This window comes from Mustela lutreola, chromosome 4, assembly GCF_030435805.1.
Source record: "Mustela lutreola isolate mMusLut2 chromosome 4, mMusLut2.pri, whole genome shotgun sequence".
Lineage (NCBI taxonomy): Eukaryota > Metazoa > Chordata > Mammalia > Carnivora > Mustelidae > Mustela > Mustela lutreola.
Window position 1 is genome coordinate 114,566,008 of NC_081293.1, and position 21,772 is coordinate 114,587,779.

The following is a 21,772-nucleotide window of genomic DNA, read 5'->3' on the forward strand; positions in this document are numbered from 1 at the left end:
CAGAATGGTTGCACCAGTTTACATTCCCACCAACTGTGTAGAGGGTTCCCCGCATCCTTGCCAACACCCGTTGTTTCCTGACTTGTTGATTTTAGCAATTCTTAACTGGAGTGAGGTGATATCTCATTGTGGTTTTGATTTGTATTTCTCTGATACCTGATGAAATGAAATGACATACAAAATGATTTGTATTTCCCTGATGAAAAAGTGGAGCACTTTTTCATGTGTCTTTTGGCCATTTGGATGTCTTCTTTGCAGAAATGTCTGTTCATGTCTTCTGCCCATTTCTTGATTAGATTATTTATTCTTTGGGTGTTGAGTTTGATAAGTTCTTTATAGATTTTGGATTCTAGCACTTTATCTGATATGTTATTTGCAAATATCTTCTCCCATTGGTCGGTTGTCTTTCGGTTTTATTGACTGTTTCCTTTGCTGTGCAAAAGCTTTTTATCTTGAGGAAGTCCCAATAGTTCTTTTTTGTCTTCATTTCTCTTGCCTTTGGAGATGTGTCTAGCAAGAAGTTGCTGTGGCCTAAGTCAGAGAAGTCCCTGCCTTTGTTCTCTTCAAGGATTTTGATGGATTCTTGTCTTACATTTAGGTTTTTCATCCATTTTGAGTCTATTTTTATGTATGGTGTTAGGAAATAATCCAGTTTCATTCTTCTGCATGTGGCTGTCAAATTTTCCAAACACTATTTGTTGAAGAGGCTGTCTTTTTTCCCATTGGACATTCTTTCCTGCTTTGTTGAAGATTAGTTGACCATAGAGTTGAGAGTCCGTTTCTGGGTTCTCTATTCTGTTCCATTGATCTGTTTGTCTGTTTTTGTGCCAATACCATACTGTCCTGATGATTACAGCGTTGCAATAGAGCTTGAAGTCTGGAATTGTGATGCTGCCAACTTTGGTTTTCTTTTTCAACATTCCTCTGGCTATTCGGAGTGTTTTCTCGTTCCATACAAATTTTAGGATTATTTGTTCCAGTTCTGTGAAAAAAGTTAATGGTGGTTTGATAGGGATTGCTTTGAATGTGTAGATTGCTCTGGGTAGCATAGACATTTTCACAGTATTTATTCTTCTAATCCATGAGCATGGAATGTTTTTCTATTTCTTTGTGCCTTCCTCAGTTTCTTTCATCAGTGTTCTGTAGTTTTCTGAGTACAGATCCTTTTCCCCCCCTTTGGTTAGGTTTATTCCTAGGTATCTTATGGTTTTGGGTGGGGTGCATGTGATTTAAATTATGCTGTAACTTATTAATGAATAAAAGAGTATTTTCTTAGATTTCAACATTTTTTATTTGATGTTGTGTAAACATCATTTTCGCAACTGTGAAATTTTACAAAGCTTATGTGGGATAAAATTTTAAAGCAATAGTTTATTTTCATATTTAGTTCTTAACCAAAATTATGGTTGCTAAATATTTGTAAAACTTGTTCATAAAGACCAATTACAATAGATTCTTATGAGTCATTGACAGGCAAACTATTTCCAACTCAGGCATGTTGTCAATACCTCATACTGAGAAAAGAGATATCATTGAAAATGGCAGTTTTTATTTTGGAGTTTTTTTTCTCTCTGTTTATCCACAATGCCAGTATTCACTTAATTCATATTAGAATTGTAGACAGAAAGAAAAGGGCTACATATTTTAGCTCATGGGTGACTAGTAAAGTATGGTGTTGCAGAAAGAGCCCAGTGTTGAGAGTCTGGCGCATCTGGATGCTAATTCTGACTCCCACGTGCTTCCCTCGTGGCAGGGGATTGATGATGGTGGAGCCTCGCTAGCCACCCCCTGATATACACGTGCGCACGTGCATACACACACACACACACACACACACACACACACGCACACTTGTTCAGTAGGAATGATAAGTATCATAAATGCAAGGAATCAAGAGTGGACCTTCAGTAGGCTTTTTTATTTTGCTTTCCTTCTAATTTATTTCTTAGAGGTAATTTTATAATTTTTTTAAAGATTTTTATTTATTTACTTGACAGACAGAGATCACAAGTAGGCAGGCAGGGAGAAAGGAGGAAGCTGAGCAGAGAGCCCAATTGCTGGGCACAATGTGGGACTCGATCCCATGCTGGGCTTGATGCAAGGCTCGATGTGGGGCTCGATGCGGGGCTCCCAGGACCCTGGCATCAAGACCTGAGCCAAAAGCAGAGGCTTTAACCCACTGAGCCACCCAGGCACACCTTCTTAAAGGTCATTTTAGTAAAAGTAGGGTCCCACCTGTGTGTGTGCTCTGGTCACGCTGCAGAGCATCCTCTGTCCTTCAGTGGTTGAAACTGGTTTTTAGCTGCTTGGGGCTTGCCTCTAGACAGCCCTCTCCCCTGCACACATTTGGAATGAGTAAGAGACTGGTTAAAAATGACGTGCTTTTTATTATGGGAATTGTTGAACATACAGAAATGTTGAAGGAATAGTGTAGGGAGTTCCTGCATTTCCTCTGTGGAGGAGGGTGTTACCATTTTAGCATCGATGAGGAGTTGCTGACATTCTCCCTTATTTGCTTTATTATATACATATATATTTTTTCTTTTGCTGAATTACTGAAAAGGAAGTTAGAAAAATCATGACACTGTACTCCAAAAAATTTTCAGCAGACTTATCTAAGAATAAGCATTCTCATTATATAGCCATGATGTCATTGTTTGAACTAAGAAAATGAATAATTCCGTAATATCTAAAATCCATATCTTATTTAAGTTTACCTAATTGTCTGAAGAAATGTCCTTTATACCTATATTTTTTTTCTTTTTAAATTTGGGGCCTAATAGGATTTACCCATTATAATAACTTTTTTTTTTAAGTTCTTTTAATCTAGGAACGAGCCCCCTCTTCTTTCCATTCCTTGGCAACTTTAAGTCTGATGCTGTCTGTAGGTTTTTCACAGATGCTCTTCTGTTCCTACTTTGTCCAGAATTTTGACCAGGAGTGCGTGTTGGCTATTAGGAGATTTTTTTTTTTCCTATTTATTGAGCTAATCATATGGGTTCTAAGTTTTCATTCCTGGAATAAAACCTGCTTGGTCATGGAGTATTATCCTTTTAATATGTTGTTTAATTAGATTTAATGAAATTCTGTTCAGAATTTTTATATCTACATCATGGGGAAAATTGGCCTGTAACTTTCTTATAATATCTTTGCCAGGCTTTGGAATCGAAGTAATGCCGGCTTCATAGAATGAGATTAGGAGTATTTCCTCCTTTTCAGTTTTCAGGAAGTATGTAGAATTTTAAGTATTTTTCCTGTAAATGTTTGAGATTATTCACCAGTTCATTTTTTATGGGAAGGTTTTTAACTACGAATTGATTTCTTTAGAAACAGAAACAGTTTTTTAGGTATGTGATTCTTTATTGGAGCTTGGGTATGTTGTGTTTTTCATGGTATTTGTTCATTTTGTCTATGTTTTCAAATTTATAGGTATAAATTTGTAGTATTCTCTATAGCTGTCCTTTTACTAGCTATAAAATATGTAGTGATGTCACCTCACTCGTGTTGGTAATTTCTGTTTTCTTTCTTTTGTCCATGGTCAACTTAGTTTATTATTTTCATTTTCTTTTGGTTTCACTGATTTCTTTCTTCTTATGTTTCTTATTTCACTGATTATAGCTCATGTATTTATTTTCTCTCTTTTGCGTAATTGAAGTTATATTTGTTCTTTTTCTGTTTTTTTAAGCTGGAAACCGAGCTTATTGAGAACTTTTTTCTGATAATAGGCATTTAGTGCTCTAAATTTTCCTCTTAAGTTTTAATGTTTTAACAACATTTCGCAGATTCTGATTCATTTTCATTGAGTGTAAAATTCTTTATAATTTCCTTTTGATTTCTTCTTTATCCTGTGGGTTATTCTGAAGTGTGTTAGTTTTCCAATTTTGTGATATTTTCTGTTACTCATTTTTAACTTAATTCTTTTGTGGTCTGGGAACATACTTCATAGTACTTGAATTTTTTAGTATCTGTTGAAGCTTGTTTTTGCCCAGTATATGGTCTATGTTGGTACATATTCTGTAAAAAATGAAAAAAAAAAAGTTTGCTGTTGATTAGAGTGTTCTATAAATGTCAATTATATCAAGTTGGTTGGTGGTGTATTCAAATCATCCATAGCTTTACTGCTTTTGTATCTGTTTTTTAACTTTTGAGGAAAGAAGCACAGATATCTTATGTGATCCCAGGTGTGTCTTTATTATTGTTCTGTGAATGACTTACATATTACCACACCTTCCTTTTTTTTTTTTTTTTTAAAGATTGATTGATTGATTGGATTGATTTGACAGACAGAGATCACAAGCAGGCAGAGAGAGAGGAGGAAGCAGTCTCCCTGCTGAGCAGAGAGCCTGATCTGGGGCTCTATCCCAGGACCCTGGGGTCATGACCTGAGCCAAAGGCAGAGGCTTAACCCACTGAGCCACCCAGGCGCCCCCACACCTTCCTGTTTTAAGACTGCATGTGTTGGAGTTGATTCTCCAGTTTTTCTTTAGACCTTTTGATAGCCTTCGGTGGTTGTAGAGACAACCTCCCCACCAGAGGCCTGAGAAACTAGTGTTGGTTCAAAAGAAATGAGTACTTTATATAGTATCTTTATTAGAAAATAAAGACTTTGCTGAAAATCGTTCCAAACTATTTTGTATGACAGTGTTCTGAATTTTTGATTCACTCAAATTGACCCTATTTTTGGCTCAGCAAGGGAAAGAAGAGTCATCTGTATCTTTGTTTCTAACACAGCTAAGAAGGATAGTTTTAGAATTGCCTTCTTTGGAGCCTTGATAGTTGGAGTAGAGCTTTAGCTACAGTTTTCTTCAATGTACTGGAGGGATAGGAGTTGAAGAAGAAATCAGCATGTGAACTTAATTACTTAACAGTCAATTTTTATTCTCTAGTATTTACAATCCAATCTAGTATTTATTTTTTAATAATCAGAGATGAACTTCTAAGTGATAAGTGCATGGTTTTTATATTGAATAATACAAATATTGAAGTACAAGTGTGTCAGCTGAACCCCAAGGCATGGTAATTCTCAGGTGCTTGATCCTTTTTGGTACTCTGCCTGATGCCATGAACAGGATCTGTGGGTAGCACTGTTGATAAATTCCTGTAGTGCCTGTTGGTTAAACAGCAGCAGGAGATGTCCTTACCTTTTCTGTGACTGTTCTTAAGATTCCTTGTGTGCTAGGCAGTGTTGTCAGCCATGGAGTGTCCATTGCTAGCAGTCACTGCAGTGCACGCTGTTAGCTAATCCCAAGGAATTGGAGAATTAATTGCGAGAGTTACTGGAGTGTCCTTTTTCTCTACTTCTGTGGGTGTTGGGCAGGTTGGTGTGGTTTGTTAGGGGGAGTCATAGTCTACCTTCTGGCAGCATGAATATTATTTACCCTTCTAAGGGAAGAGGTTGAAAAATGGTCAGAAGAGGGGCACCTGCGTGGCTCAGTGGGTTAAGCCTCTGCCTTCCGCTCGGGTCATGATCTCAGGATGCTGGGATGGAGCCCCACACCTGGGATCTCTGCTCAGCAGGGAGCCTGCTTCCCCTTCTCTCTCTGCCTGCCTCTCTGCCTACTTGTGATCTCTGTCAGATAAATAAATAATATCTTTAAAAAAAAATGGTCAGAAGAGACTTTTTTTCTATGGATTTGGTAGTTAGAGTAGGAGAATATATGGAATACTGGTTTGAAATTCTGTCATATTTTCAAAATAAAAAGATAAGTGTTTAGTACTTTTTATTGTTTTTATATTTGTATTAAAAAGTTGCTTCTTTACCACATCTTGTTTTAGTTGGCCTACTTTTAGGTATATTATTATTATTATTATTATTATTTATTATTATTTTTAATCCTCTGCTAGGTAAATCATTGTTAGCTCATCTGTGGGCTCCTGAGATACCGGGACTAAACTAGTAATTTCTTTTGTTCAACTTTCAGAGTCTTACTGAGAAAAGGAGTAGCTGTGCTTACACTGTGATTATATAGGAACTAGTGCTCTTCTGGTTGTTGGAGAATCCAAGTCTGAAACATACCATAATGATACAAATCTCTTCTCTTTATGCATGATTCAATTATTTTTAAATTTAGAGACTTTAATATTGGGAATAATATGCAATTAAGTAGTAAACAGCTTTTAATTAAGCTCTCAAGTGTTCCCCAAATACTAAGACCAGGAAATAGTCCTGCACTTGTTAAAAACGAAATACATTTCTTCCTGGTAGACAGAGCATGGACTTCGGAATCTGACCCAGTTTCCAGCCCTGACCCTCTTACTGTCTCAGAGACTTGTGCCCACTTCAGCAGTATAGCAATCACACCATCAGCTTTGTGGGGTGATTGTAAGAAATGACCTAGACCTCGGTATTTCCTAAATACTTTGTGTTATGAAATGTGACTTGGTGTTTTTTTTGCTGCTGCTGTTTCTTTCTTTCTTTCTTCCTTCCTTCCTTCCTTCCTTTCTTTCTTTCTTTCTTTCTTTGTTTTTGAAGAAATCCATTTCATGAGCAAATATGTCTGGGATTTGCAGCTTGCTCTTTTCTCTTTGAGGTCCCGCTGTGTGTTAAGACATTGGGCTCTTTGAACCCCTTGGTCAGGAAATCTGCTTTGCTTTGTTGAACTTCAAATTTCCCCAAAAGGACTTCTCCCTTCTTCTTCCCACTCCCACCATGGAATGCCTGCACCATATTGTAGTTTCCTTTCCTTTCTTGGAATCTGGTTTTGAAAATAAAGTGCCTAGCACAGTGCCCCTAATTTGTACTTGGAAATTTATAGGTTTTTTCCTCCTCCTTTCCAGTGTTAATTTTAATGGTTGAAAACTTATATTGTAAACTCAGAGCCCAGTTCAATTTTAGTTTATTTTTTCTTCCAATTTTATTGAGGTGTATTTAATAATTCAGCACTGTATAAGCTTAATATGACTTGACATATTATTTATTGTGAAATGATTACTACAGTGAGTTTAGTCACCATCTTTTCATTCATTTAATAATTTGCCATATTCTTAATTTATTATTTTTTAGCTCATATCTTTTACCCAGAATATTGTTAAAGACTTCGATATTAAGATCTGAGAAATGTTAATATAGTGGGAGGAGAGTAAGAAACTCAGTATCTGGTCAGATTCCTGCTTCACTAATTCCACTGAGTAACAGTTTAAAAATTCATAAACATTTGTAGTGTTATTTGAAGTTTATTCCTAGCCCTCTGAAAGATACTTAGATATGTTAAAAGATGTGGCTTGAATACTTCTGCACCTGCTTTGAGCCTCTGAACACGAACTATCCAAGTCTTACTTGAGTGATTTGTAAGAATTCTGTAGATTTAAAAAATGAGAGATAACAACATTGCAGTAAAAAAGCAGATGTTAAAAGAATAAGAAGTAGGAAAGCATTGTTTGTTTTAGTTAAAAAATTAAGGTAGATAAAAAAGAATAAAAGTAATTTTATACCCAGAGATGTTTGTTGCTAACATCTTTTTTTTTTTTTTTTTTTTAGATTTTATTTATTTATTTGACAGACAGAGATCACAAGTAGGCAGAGAGAGAGAGGAGGAAGCAGGCTCCCTACTGAGCAGAGAGCCCGATGCGGGACTCGATCCCAGGACCCTGAGATCATGACCTGAGCCGAAGGCAGCGGCTCAACCCACTGAGCCACCCAGGCGCCCCTTTTAATCTTATTTTTAAAGATTTTATTTATTTACTTGACAGAGATCCCAAGTAGGCAGAGAGGCAGGCAGAGAGAGAGGTGGGGAGACAGGCTCCCTGCTGAGCAGAGAGTCCCATGCAGGGCTCGATCCCAGGACCCTGGAATCATGACCTGAGCCAAAGGCAGAGGCTTAACCCACTGAGCCACCCAGGCGCCCCTGTTGCTAACATCTTATCCTCCTAGATTTTTCCTAGTGTGTTTCGCAAAAATGGTAATCACATTCTACATGCTACTTTTTAGCCTGCTTATTTTACTTCCAAATGCAAAGTAAAGGTCTTTTAATGCTAGACATCTATGAAAGTACCCTTACCTTTCCCAAGTATCTGCCTCAACAGGGTGTCCTCTCTCTCTCTCTCCAGCCTGTTTCTCAGCAGGGCTTTTGAGGTTGGAGGAAGTATGGGGAGAGGAGCAAGCTCTGTTGGAGGGTAAACTGCTGTACCTTATATGATTCCTTATTGGTTATGCATAAACTATTGGTGTATGCAAAACGAGGTAGAGTACACATCTTTTATTTTGTTGAGTTATGTTCTACTGACCCAAAAAGATTTGTGTTGAATTTATTGCTTAAAAGAGAAGACAATGACTTGTGGGAAGGTGGCAAGCTGGTGTGTGCATATTATGTATACCTAGACTTAAATATAAACCCAAAATTATTGTTATGGAGTACTGAATGGCTTGTTGTCTTTCTGAGTTAAATCAGAATGAACAGAAAGTGTAATAGGAAGGTAAAGGACATTTTTGTCTTGATGGAAGATGTTTTTGAGAAAAATGTTTAATTATTAAACATACCTTTATCTGATTTTATTGTTTAGAGCTTTCTTAAATGGTATCAAGAACTGACTGAAGGGGGTACCTGGTTGGCTCTGTCAGTAGAGCATGTAAGTCTTGATCTCGGGGTCTTGAGTTCAAGCCCTAGGTTGGATATAAAGATTACTTAAAAATAAATAAAATCTTGAAGAAAAACTGACACAAAGGAAGAGATTTTATTACTATTTCTCGGAAATTAAAAAAAATTTTTTTAATAAAAGGTGGCTACCATCCAGTGAAAATTGGAGACCTCTTCAATGGCCGATACCATGTCATTAGGAAGCTAGGATGGGGACACTTCTCAACCGTCTGGCTGTGCTGGGATATGCAGTAAGTGTACTTTGTCATTTGTGCATTTGATTTCTGGTCTGGTTCAACTTTATCATCAGGTATGGCTGAGGAGCACACCTACTTCTGTTTTGGTGTGTATAGTACTTAGCACAGGCCTGCCTCACCCAGCTAGACACCACCCTGCACGGCCCCACTCCCCTTAAGAAGTTCATTTGTGTGTTATCTTAATATATTAACTTTTTCTGCTTTTATATCTGAAGCTTGTTTATTGAAATAGCATTATGTCAAACATACTGTTCTTGTGGTAATTCATCCACATCAGAAAAATATTCACATGTAAAATAATAATGTATTGGCCTTTAAAACCTGTGGTTTCTGACTTTCTTGTAAAAAAAAAGTCATGACCCCATAGTTTGAAACCGAGCTCCTACCCAGGACACACACACAGATGGTGTGTATGTGTGTGTAATAAAACACAGGTGTTATAAGAATTACCCTTAATCTGTATGATGAACTCTGACATTTTTTCTAGTCCACCTTACTTTTATTAGGTAAAAACAAAGCAAAAAAGAAATTGTTTTGATCCATTAGCCTATTGCTTAATTGTGGCCACACAGTTTGAAGAGTACTATTTTAAAGGGAAGGTTATTAGAAGTTTCTATTTATTGAATCGATTTTATTATAATGATAACTTCTGCTGACAATGTTAAATTTTTTTTAAGGGGGAAAAGATTTGTTGCAATGAAAGTTGTAAAGAGTGCCCAGCATTATACAGAGACAGCCTTGGATGAAATAAAATTGCTCAAATGTGTAAGTACGGCAAAAATGTGAATAATAATGCAAGAAGAATTAATGACTTAAAATTTTACAGAAGGATTTTTATGTTCAAATACTGAATCTTTTATTTTTAAAAACATTACTTTTGCTAAAATGTTTTTGGTTGGTTATAATGGAAACAACTTTCAGTCCTAAATGGTTCTGTTCTTGAATTCATTTTTCTTTCCATAGGTTCGAGAAAGTGATCCCACTGACCCAAATAAAGACATGGTAGTACAGTTAATCGATGACTTCAAGATTTCAGGCATGAATGGAATACGTATCCTTATTGACAGTTCCTTTTCTTCCTAATGATTTTTTACTTTTAAAATATGGAAATATTTTAAGCTTATTTAAACCTCTGTTTGCTGTATCAATGTCCACATAAAGCCTCTAATATCATTGCAGATTGTTATAAAATGGTATGCCAAAAAAACTCCCCAGCTGCCACCAGTCCATTTCGTGTCTGGTGTCATCTCTCTGAGGTTGTATAACACTTAAGCATCCTTACTGCACAGGTACTGGGCTTTTTACAGACAGTCCCTCTACCTTCACTACCAAGCTAGGGAGGGCCTTGTATATGTGTGAGGGGAGAGCAGAGAAAGATGGGTTATAGTCATCTTTACAGACTACAGGGAGCAAAAGATCAGTGTGTCAGTAGCCAGGGTTGTCATCTTACCATGTTTGGATCAGATCCATCATTTCCGTATTTGACCTGGTCAAACTCCAAAAGCCCAAGGACAAAAGCCTTCTCCCACTTCAGATCCCAGAATGGCACCCTGTTTCTGCATCTCCTAAGCTTTAATCCTTGGGGAGCCACTTCTTTCATACCCTGTATGTCTGAGGGAGGTTCTGTATTTCCTCTAGAGATTGGACTAGAAGCTACTACTAGTAAGTACCAATGCCTGCTAATGTCATCTTGACCTTTGCCTCAAGATTAGTTTTGCTAGTTGCTGAGTGCATTTTTCCCCACTTGAAAAAAAAAAAAAAGAAAAGAAAAGATTTATTTATGTTTTGAGCAAGTTTAAGAGTGAAGGGGGACAGAGAGAGAATCTCATGCAGGACTCCCCACTGAGCACAGAGCCCGATGCAGGGCTCCGTCTCAAGACCCGGAGATCACGACCTCATCCCAAGTCAAGAGTCACACGGTCAGCCAACCGAGTCACTCAGCTGCCAGTCCCCCCCACCCCACCTCCACAGACAGAAAGAGCTGGTTCTCTGACCAGTCTCCTGCTGAATCTGTTTATTTATGGGCAGGTAGGGCAGCCCCTCTTCTTTGGATTAGTTCTGTAAGGCAGCTTATTGGGATAGATGACAGGATTTCTTTGGAGAAACTACCTGATATATAGGTAAATGGAGTGTTTGGGGTATGTATATTCCAATGGCTGTTTTTACCATTAAATAGGATGCTAGGAAACCATTATAATCCAGGTTGTCAGCGCTTTGAAGAAGAATTTAGGTCATAATTTAGAAATCTTGGCCTTTGATTCTTTTACTAATGCTAATCCTTAGTTTGCCTTTTTTTTATAATGATTTGGGAAATAGTAAGAAACTTCTGGCTTTAGATTTACCTATGCATAAGTCTATAATGTTCTCCACTGTAGAAATGTTTTCTTTTTAAAATTTTCATTAAAAATATTTAAAGTAGCAGTTATTGTGATGATGTGATTTGGTAGATCCAGATATTGTAGAAAATATTAAATCAACTAACCTGCTTTAATAATCTATCTGTAGGCTTCCAGGGACGAACGATGTACTCTCAAGAAGTTTCAGAGCCATTTTCAATCTTCCTGTATGAATAACATGAATGTGTTTGTATGATGGACTTGGGTGGGTCACAGTCCCAGAAAGTCTGCAGCGGACTAGATTTTTTTTTTTAATGTTTTTTTAAAAGGTTTTATTTATTTCTTTGACAGATAGAGATCACAAGTAGGCAGAGAGGCAGGCAGAGAGAGAGAGAGAGGGAAACAGGCTCCCCGCCAAGCAGAGAGCCCAATGTGGGGCTCGATCCCAGGACCCTGGGAACATGACCTGAGCCGAAGGCAGAGGCTTTAACCTACTGAGCCACCCAGGTGCCCCTTGGATTAGATTTCTATTAAAAAAAAAAAAAAAAAAAACAAAAAAAACAAGAGGAGTGCCTGGGTGGCTCAGTCGTTGGGCACCTGCCTTCGGCTCAGGTCATGATCTCAGGGTTCTGGGATTGAGTCCCATATCGGGCTCCCTGCTTGGCGGGAAGCCTGCTTTTCCCTCTCCTACTTCCCCTGCTTGTGTTCCCTCTCTCAGTGTGTCTTTCTCTATCAAATAAATAAATAAAATCTTTAAAACAACAAGAAACACAACACCTCAGATTCCATAGGTTTAATTCCTTTAAGTAGATCTTTTTAAAAATTTATTTTATTTTTTTATTTGAGAGAATGAGAGAGAGAGAGCGCGCATGAAAGCAGGGAGGGTCAGAGGGAGAAGCAGACTCCCTCCTGAGCAGGGAGCTGGATGCTGGACTTGATCCTGGGACTGCAGGATCATAACCTGAGCCAAAGTCAGTTGCTTAACCAACTGAGCCACATAGGTGCCCCTGTAAGTGGGTCTTAAGTGCCATGTCTTATATTGTGATCCTATGTTATTGAAAACTGCTTAGAGTATTAAAGTTGATCTGGTTCTGCAATGAAAGATACTATTGAAGGACAAGATTAAGTATCTTCACTGTGTTTTTTATGTTTCTATTTTATAAAGTGTTTCATGGATTGGAATTAAGTGTCCTCCTTGATTGCCTAAAGACAGAATTTTTTGGGTCCCCCTCCGCCCAGTTAGTTTTTATGAGGTTTCAGCCTTGCTCACTTTCATTACGACTGATGATCAGGGAGGGAATTGAAATGAGCAAGAGTGCAGGGAGGTGTGGGTTTATGTCATGGCCAGGCCACCTTGGGACTGTGTGATGCCAGAAAGCTCTTCCAGCTCCTGGGTTCACTGTGGCCACTTCTGTGTGGGGCTAGGGACATTGTTTGACGAGCATACATTGAGAAACATAGGAGATAGAAGTACTTAGGAAATGTTAGATCTATTTATTTTGGTGAGAAACAGCACATGACCACTATTGATAGTAGTAACATTGCATTTTAAAATGGTTTTGGTTTTTGTTTTTGTTTTTTAAGAGAGTGTGCAGGTATGCACAAGCAGGGGGAGGGGCAGAATGGGATGGAGAGGGAGAGGAAGAATCCTAAGCAGTTTCCGTGCTGAGCATGGAGCCCCATGTAGGGCTCGATCTCACAACCCTGAGATCATGACCTGAACCAAAACCAAGGGTCACTTAACCGACTATGTCACCCAGGTGCCCATGATGTTGTATTTTATAAAGAAAAAATTGCCAAGTGCCACAAAGTTGCTGCTTTGAGTAATTGCATCACTCCAGGCAATGTATCTGGATGATCCTTTACCATGTCCCAGATGTCTGCATGGTCTTCGAAGTACTTGGCCACCATCTCCTCAAGTGGATCATCAAGTCCAACTACCAAGGCCTCCCAGTTCGTTGTGTGAAGAGTATCATTCGGCAGGTGAGCATGTGAGGGCAGTCCCCATCCTCCAGTTCCTAACTGGCTCGACTTTCAACGAAAGCTCCTGTTCTTAAATACACAGACACGCTCGTATAAATATAATCCCTGTTTCATAAATACATATGTGAATAGTATAGTGTGTAACATGTTGAACTTGTTATGTCAACTTTATAGGTATTTAGTCATGTGCCATCCTGTCTTGTACAGAGGACAGTATGTAAATGTCAGGCATGCATTTCTTTTGGTGTACTGACCTTTTTTTAAGGTAAGTGATACGGCATACTGAGAAATTAAATTGTTCTATCTAATATCATTACTGTGAAGTGTCCCACTTAGTTCCTTAGAAAATAATTCAGAAGAAATAGATGATTTGTGCTCTTTTACTATTTCTATGTCTTTTTGGATGGAGGCTAAATGAAAGGTAATATAAGGAATGTTGAGGTTCTTTATGGAGTCTTATGTTAGATTTGTATTCTGTTCAGTTGCCTGGACAGAAGGAAACCTTTAGCTTGGGTCTGGTTCAGGGACGATGTTCCAGCAAAGATTGATAGAATGAAAGTCTACACATGTGGAAGATCTCCTAATTAGAAAATTTACCAGATTCGGTTTTTTGCATGGAATACATCAGTCTGTATTCCTCATTGCCCTTGTAGCCTACATTAGGAAAGTTGTGGATACGACTTATTCTGAATTACCTGTTCTGGTATCATGGACAATTGTCATGGACAATTCTGCAGAGTAAGTGATATATCAGGGGGTTTACTTGGTTTGCTCAAGAAAAGGGCTGGGTGATTTGGCACCCATCCCTTGCCCGTTTAGGCCCAGAGCTTAAGCTAGTGCTTGGGGTTGGTGGGGGAGGTTTCTAGACCCAAAACACAGGCCTTCGTCTACAATTCTTACATAGGAAAAGAATCAGGGAATGATTCACAATTAAAGAGTTGTGAATTCAAGTGCTGGTCGCCTACAAAAGAACCTTCCTCAGATGGTATTTGCATACATGCACAGGACTAGGTTTTTAAACCCATTTTATGAAGATTCTGGAGCTTAAATTGGTTTGTGAAAGCATCTTGGATTTTGCTTTTGAAATTGTATATAGGTAGGATTGTTTAGTCAGCCTGAGTGTTCTCATTTATCTTTGTTTCTTTGCATTGCAAATTGGCAGCTTGTCTTTTAGCATTATAGATGTCCTGTGAAAGGAGAGGCCTGAGAGAGAAAGGCGCTTTGCCTTGTTCTGTTCCTGTTCTGTGCACAGTATTATGTTGGGTACATGCACATGCCCTTTGTGGTCTTGTGGCCTGCTCTGGATTAAAAATACTGTTTGTTCCCTTTTAGATTTTAGGTAGTAGCATTTTAACTTATTATTTTAACATGGCTAATATCTCAATCCAAAAAGCAATTTCCCTTTAACGATGGCAATTAACCTTTATTGGAATTTCTTGATTCCTAAATGACACTTTGGTATTATAGCGATGAGTGGCAACTCTGAACTCTAAAAAGTCATCTTGTTAAAACTCTGAAAAAATGCCTTAATTATCTCTTCATAAATCCTGAAAATATTAAGATTTACAGATTCTAACAAAAAGCAAATAATTTGAGAAACCCCAGCTCGCGTCTGTTTCACTTAGGTCTGTCGTCCCCTGGAAGCTGGTACTTTTTGAAAGCTGTCTGTGGCTGTCTGAGGTCACTGACCACAGCACAGCTCACGCTGGGCACTGAAAGGACATGACTTCGCAGATGAGCCTTTGATACTTATTTTGTGTTCCTGAACACGGAAACAAAATGTGGCCTTTCTCAGCAAGTGAAAGAGTCTGTAAATCTAAAGATGAAATTCTTGGAGTTTAATGAAATTTTCATGGGTTGTTGCCAAATGAACAAATGATTTTAATGAGTGTGTAATTCACATAACACTGAGCTTTGCGGACTGAGCACTCTTACAGTGTTTTATTGGTCTAGAAAAAATTCAAAGTGAAATTATCATTTTCTCTACTTAGTTATTAATAGGCAATATTTAGAAGTTTTGCTTTTAGTGTGAACCCCACCTTTAATTTTATGTAAGGAAGATGTCGATTCTGGAGTTCTTTCCCTAAACTTGTAACTTTCAAAGTAGTAAATTGTTATCTATCCAGTTAATAATCTATGTCACCTGGAATTCCCTTCATTTCTTTAGGTTTAGCCTATGGATTCAGTACTTTTGACTCCTAGGTAATAGCGGGACAATCCTTTATTAATAGACCTCACAGTTTCAGTGCTTCCTGGAACAGACAAGGTAGACCAGCTTTCTAATACTCTGTCACTACGTGGCCTCCCTTGTCTTCGAAGTCAGGTGTGGCTGACCCCGCTCCAGTCCCCCATCCTCTTTCACTTGGCAAGCTTCCCTGGTCGCCTGGCCCTCCTTCCCTCCTGTGCTGTGCCTTTTACTCCGGATCTTTCCCTTTCCAGCACCACTGTCCTTAGTTCAGACCCTTAGCACCTCCAGCCAGTACATTTTAATGGGCTTCTCTCGACTCTCCCAGAGGCCTGCGCATACCTACTCCATTTCCCTGTGCCAGTTTTTATCTGCTTTCCATTGGCAATTACCTTCCAAAACAAAACTTTGCTTCACTCCAAAACCTTTAGTGGCTTTCCAATGCGTGTCGTCTGAAGCTTAACGTTTGCTTTCAGGAAGCTACATGTGGCAGGAGAATGAACTCGGGTTTTGGTGTCTAGCTTGGAACTTGGGCTAAGTTCCTTAACCTCCTTAAGCCACAAGTTCATCATGAATAAAATGGGAATAATAAAGATACCTTCCATGCACGATTATTGTTACATGTAAAGGGACGCTACTATTAATTATCACAGATTTTTATTCAATACTACTTAGTATGTGCCAGGCAGCATTGTAAGTACTTTGCAAATTTTAATACGTTGACTCTTCACAGTAACTCTATGAAATAGGTATTTTTACCCTTCTGATTTTACTTTCCCCCAGTCAGGAAGTGACTTTAAAAAGTAGTAAGCTGTGGAATGGGCATTCGTACCCAGAGCGTTTGGCTATGGAGGTTTTACCTTTAGCATTTGCCAAGCGGCATAGTGTATCTTTAGAATTGTACTTGGCCTAATGTCCAGTAAAAGTTAAATCACTATTCTTTCTATGAAACTATTTAAGGTTGTCTGCCATCTGGTATCAGCCCATATTTCCCCTTGCAAATCCCGATTCAGCTTTTATCTCCTGGCAGGTAAATGTTTTCCCATTAAAAATATTTTAAATAGGTAATGCATTTAAGTGTTCTAAATAGTTACGTCCTTCTGGCACCCAGTTTCTCACCCAGAGTCAACCAAGTTACCAGTCTCTTATGAATGTTTGAAGATGCCCAAGCATTTATAAATACATGCAAATTTACCCGAGTTTTTTGTTCATGAAGTTCTACTAGTTTCATTTTGTACGTTTTTTAGAGGAAGTACTCACCTGGCCATTTTTTAGCTGCACATCTTTGATCAGTTCTTTTGTCTTAGGCTGCCGAAAATACCACCCTTTCTTTTCTACCTATGCTTTGAAAGACTCAGCCTGTTTCCATGATGAAGGCTTCCCACACTGCCCCAGTTAGGAATGCTCTTTGTTGCCGCCTCAGTCTACCTGCACCTCCATTTGGGCCTTTCCTGATGATTGCAGCATCTTACTGCAGGGGCCCCAGCCCCGTAGCCCCGCCACTACTCACGTTTTGGACTGGACAGTTCTTTGTTGTGGGGATTTGTCTTGTAGGATCTTCACCAGCATCCCCTACCCTCAACAAACTAGATGCCTGTATCAGCCACCACCACCCCAGCTGTGATGGTTTTAAAGGTCTCTCAACTTTGTCGGGTGTTCCTGAGGAGGCAGAATTCCCTCTTGGGAGAAAACCACTGGGATAGGGGAAGGTGCCCCTGCTAGGTGCCTTGCCAGTAGGCCTCACTTCACATTATACCTTTGGCACGTACCGTTTTGTGACCCTTTTCTGATGATGTAGCCTCTGTGAGCCTGTTTTCTCCTTTGTAAAGCTGGGATGGTAATAGCTAATTTGTGGAGTTAACATGGAGGGACTGTGGATTAAGCGTCCAGCGTGGTGACGAGTGTGAAGTGGCCAGTGTGTCCCCACCTGTGTGCGGGCTTCTGGAGTTATGAGTTCTCTGTGACTCCTGTGTCTCTTTGGAGCTTTGCTTGTGCCAGAGGTGGTCAAAGAATGTTTTTGATATGCTCTTTCCTTAAAGGAAAGCAGTATACATTCCTCTTTTTATTCTACAAAATGGCTCACTTTCTGTGATTTATGGGCTTGTAGACCAGCATTACCCCTAGATTGTATTTTAAAAGTAATGACATAATTGAATCATCTGTCTTTTCAGGGTTTTCCATGCACTGTTGTCAGTCCGTTGGTCAGTTCTGAGCTGTCCTCGTGTAGTCCTGGTGGCTTGTGCTGGGGGGGGAGAGGCCCATGTGTGCTGGTGGTGTCTGGCAAGCTCTGTGCGGCCTCTCCCAGGCTATTCTGGCTCAGGCGTGGAGGCTTGTGTTAGTCTGTTCACCCCCAGCTTTCCATGCTGCTTTTGAAATCTGTAGTGAGGTCTGGTTCATGTCTTGCTCTTCCTTCTGCATCCAGGAGAAGAGACGGGTGCTCGTGTTGGCCGTGTTTATTGTGCAGCGTAGAAGGTGCTGCTTCTCTACATGCTGCTCTCCTCTCGGCCTGGCTTTGACTTGCTTGTACATTGAAGGGGTAGCTGACATTTTACTTTTTAAAACCTTACGGTTTAGTTCATTACCTTTTATAGGAATGTGAAAGGAAGTGGCCTCTTGGTAAGGGCAAGGCCCTGATTTTGGTGACTTTTGCTATCGTACTGGAAAAACTAGCAGTTGCAGCTTGTAGCTCTGGATTTTTAAATTTTTATTACTCTTTTGGGATGCCTGGGTGGCTCAGTCTGTGAAGCAGCTGCCTTTAGCTCGGGTCACAATCCCAGGGTCTTGGGATTGAGTCCTTCATTGATCTTGCTACACAGGGAGTCTGCTTCTCCCTCTGCCTGCTGCTCCCTCTGCTTGTGTTTGCTCTCTGTGTCTCCCTCCCTTTCTCTCTGACAAATAAATAAAATATATTAAAATTCTTACTACTCTTTTCTATAACTGCAGTTGTCACTAGCATTGACAATACTCTTTGACACCCCTCTTTTTGAAGCGCTAATTTGAATTCAGGTGGTGTAATTCTAGAACCCATGCTCTCAATTGCAAGGTCCTGTGAAACGTCTACATGGAAAGACCCGGGAGCATTTAGGTGATAGCATGTGTTTGTGAAAAGTGTGCCTTTGGGGGTCTGTTTGTGGTAATTCTTTGCCTTAATAGGAGAACTGGCAATTAGAATATTTAAAAGAATAACCATCAGGTGTTATTTACTAAGTGATTTGTAATTGGTAATATGTGCTGTGCTGTTTAGCCAAGGGGGCTTGTGCAATGCAGTGCTTTTCCACACCCCACTTCTGTGGGGCGGGGATTCTGGGGCCGTGCTTGGGCAGGCTGAGTCGACTGTTAGCACTGAATGCCTTTGTCTACACTGAGTATCTGTTGACCATTTCATTTATGTCCCTGCTCCTAATTACTGTGAATTCATGATCACTGAGCCAGGAATCGATAGAACAGAAGATTAATTTTAAGTTGGTAAACATTTTTATATTCATTGTGGTGGTTCTGTCCTAAGTTGGAATCCTCCTCGGAAGGTGGGTCCTCATCTATGAAATGGGGTGAGCCGCTTTCCCAGCACAGTGCTCTGTGGCGCCCTCTACAGGCCGGGCACGGAGGCTTTCTCTTTTCCTTCCCACTGTGTTCAGAATGGCTGCAGGGTTTTCTCACGGATTCTCAGTAGTCCTGAGTTAGAACACGGGGCAGAAGGCTGTTTCGTGTCAAAGGAGACAAACACAGTGTCCACTGAAACTTTTGTGCGCATGCACACCCACCCTTTCCACTGAGCGGGGATCCCCACACTTCCCCATGCAGTTTAATTGTCAGAATTGTCAGAATCAGCTTGTAGGGTTTACGTCATGTCTGTTCAGTGAAGAAAAGAAATCCAATGGGAGCCTTAGCTTTCCTAGTAGAAAGTGTCCAGGCCTGAGGAGAATCCTCAGGTATGCGTTCCTTCACACCACCAGGTGTAAGTGTCTTGTCGAAGGGATCCTGCGTGGGCCAGCCCCTCCCGCTACATAGTAAGGCCTTACAGAGTAAGAGCCTGGCCAAGTCTCCTCGCCCCATGTCCTTTGTTCAGGTGTGGAAGGAAGAAAGTCCCCGTGTGGTGACCAGAGTCAGAAAATAATTTAGAAAGTTGCTCTCATTCTGTTTCTCTTTACAGTTTAGGATTTTGAAGGAAGCTTTGTTTTCTGGGGCGTGAGCAGGGCCCAGAAGACATCTTTGAGGGAATTTCCCACATTCCTCTCAGCTCACTCCTGCTATTGTATCTGCATCATCACGGGACTGTTGTAGCGTGCTCCAAGAGGAGCAGCTTTATGTCACTCACACCAGCAGCAGACCATCTTCACAGGCGTACCTAAGGGAAACCTAAGGGACTGTCTGACCCCCTTACTTTACAGATGGATTTGAGGTCAGGGAAGGGGACTTGCTCTAGGCCTAGCTAGTTAGTATCTGGAGCAGAACTGGGGGCTCCTGGCTCCCAGGCCTGGGCTCTGCCTTCACTGATAAGCTGCTAGCCTGTCCCTCCGACTTCACAGAACTGGCCCCGCTTCTGAGGGTGTGATCCAGCTCCTCTGAATGAGGTGCAGCCCTGCCCTAGGCCCGGCTGTGCTCAGACTGGTCTCAGCGCTCCTGGAGGCTTAGATTCCAGCAGCCAGTCAGCAGGGTTCTCTGCAGCCTCTGCTGCCTCCTGCTGATGAGGTGAAGTATGTTTTTTTAGGCAAGAAAGAAATATACTGGCCTGGCAAGTGCAGGAAACACAGAAAATGAGTAAAGGCTCCTTTTAACTCTGTTTTTCAGATTTTGCAAGAAGAGCTCTATCCTTGGGCATGAAGCTTGATTCACTGCTTTTCTCTTTTTTTGCATCATCATAGTTATTCTGCATAAATGGTTATGAGATTGCCCATCATTACTGTTTATTCTGGATTCTGGGGTGCTTTATTGCTTTAAACTTCACTGGCTGAGAAGAGAAATGCTATTTTTCAAAATAACCATTCTTTTTAGTCTACATCTAGAGACTTTATAAAAAAAAATTGTAGTTCGGAATTAAGGCGTCAGAATTTCATTGCTGGGATGTACCACAGAATTTATCAGGGCTAGCCTACTTGTAGGTGGGAGAAAAGAGACTCCGAGAAGTTTAGTAAGTGACTTAGAAAAGTTAGAGTTATCGGGGCGCCTGGGTGGCTCATTGGGTTAAAGCCTCTGCCTTCAGCTCAGGTCATGGTCTCAGGGTCCTGGGATCGAGCCCAGCATCGGGCTGTCTGCTCCGCAGGGAGCCTGCTTCCCTTCCTCTCTCTGCCTGCCTCTCTGCCTACTTGTGATCTGTCAAATAAATAAATAAAATCTTAAAAGAAAAAAAAAAGTAAAGTTAGAGTTATTTTGTTGATGTCAGTACAAGTGTTTTGACTTAATTCAGTTCTCCCATTAATGTTGAGCATCCTGTGTGCTAGACCTTGTTTTTTTGTAGATTTTCCATAGAGTAACTCTTATCATATTTCTACTTAGTAGCTACATTCCTCCCGTTTTTTAATGTGAAAATGGAGGCTCAGACAGTGTGCGGCCCTTCCCCAGTGAGTGAGTGATGTGGCCGCAGTCTGGGAGTGGGTGAGTCCCAGGGTTGTGTTTTAACACCACACTGTGCTATGTCTGTCAGTTATTTCCTTTAAATTTTGCATTATCTTAATTAAATACTTAATCTGTCTCAGCAGTCCATTCTTCGTCTGTGTTCATCGTTAGACATTATAAGCTGTGCTTCTTAAGGAAAGGTAACCCAGTGGCATGCAATTGCAACTATTTTAAAAATCTGGAACCTTAACTTCTTGCTGAGAACACTGTGTTCATCTCAAGTGCCTGCTTTTCATTGGGAACTCATGAACACATCTGGATGCTGGATCACATTAACTCTTACTTATGTAGCCTCCCACACAGTAAGACAACCAGACCACCACAAAAGAGCTCAGGTTGGAAAGACAGGAGTGACTCAGGCATGAAATGGTTAATATTTGATCACTGAAATGCAATTTCAGTTGGAATAATTTTTAACTGTTTAAAGTTTCTCAAAAATCATATTCCTTTGCCTCTGTAGGTTAGAAATCACTACTGTTCCTGTCTGTTAATTTCTTGCACTTCTCAGAATCTCTCTTGTTATTCAAATATAAAAATTCCCCATATTATTTCATTTTGAACAAAGAAGATGTATGAATGTCAGTGAATAACATATAGGTATCTGGATTATAACCCAATTCTTTATAGAAACATATAATGAATCTTTCTTCCTCGTCCTTTGATGTTTTAAACATAATTTAATAGTTCTAATTGCAGTACCATTGCAAACATTAAATAGTAATTTTCAGGCAAAAAAACAAAAACAAAAAAACCAAGTGTCTTACCTTCTGTTATTATGGTTTTATCTGTTTCACTCTTTTGGTGTTTACTAGGAACTTATTTGTT

The 21,772-nt window shown here is 39.8% G+C and overlaps 1 protein-coding gene across 12 annotated transcripts in view; it reads left to right on the forward strand.

The window, feature by feature from the left end:
- Positions 1–21,772, forward strand: part of SRPK2 (SRSF protein kinase 2) — a 257,091-nt gene that overhangs the window by 203,831 nt on the left and 31,488 nt on the right. For all 12 annotated transcript variants that reach the window (XM_059170868.1, XM_059170874.1, XM_059170862.1 and 9 more), the window contains 4 exons: positions 8,716–8,824; positions 9,508–9,595; positions 9,794–9,881; positions 13,043–13,149. In XM_059170868.1, the coding sequence (XP_059026851.1) occupies positions 8,716–8,824; positions 9,508–9,595; positions 9,794–9,881; positions 13,043–13,149 (392 nt within the window). The remainder of the gene's footprint in view (positions 1–8,715; positions 8,825–9,507; positions 9,596–9,793; positions 9,882–13,042; positions 13,150–21,772) is intronic.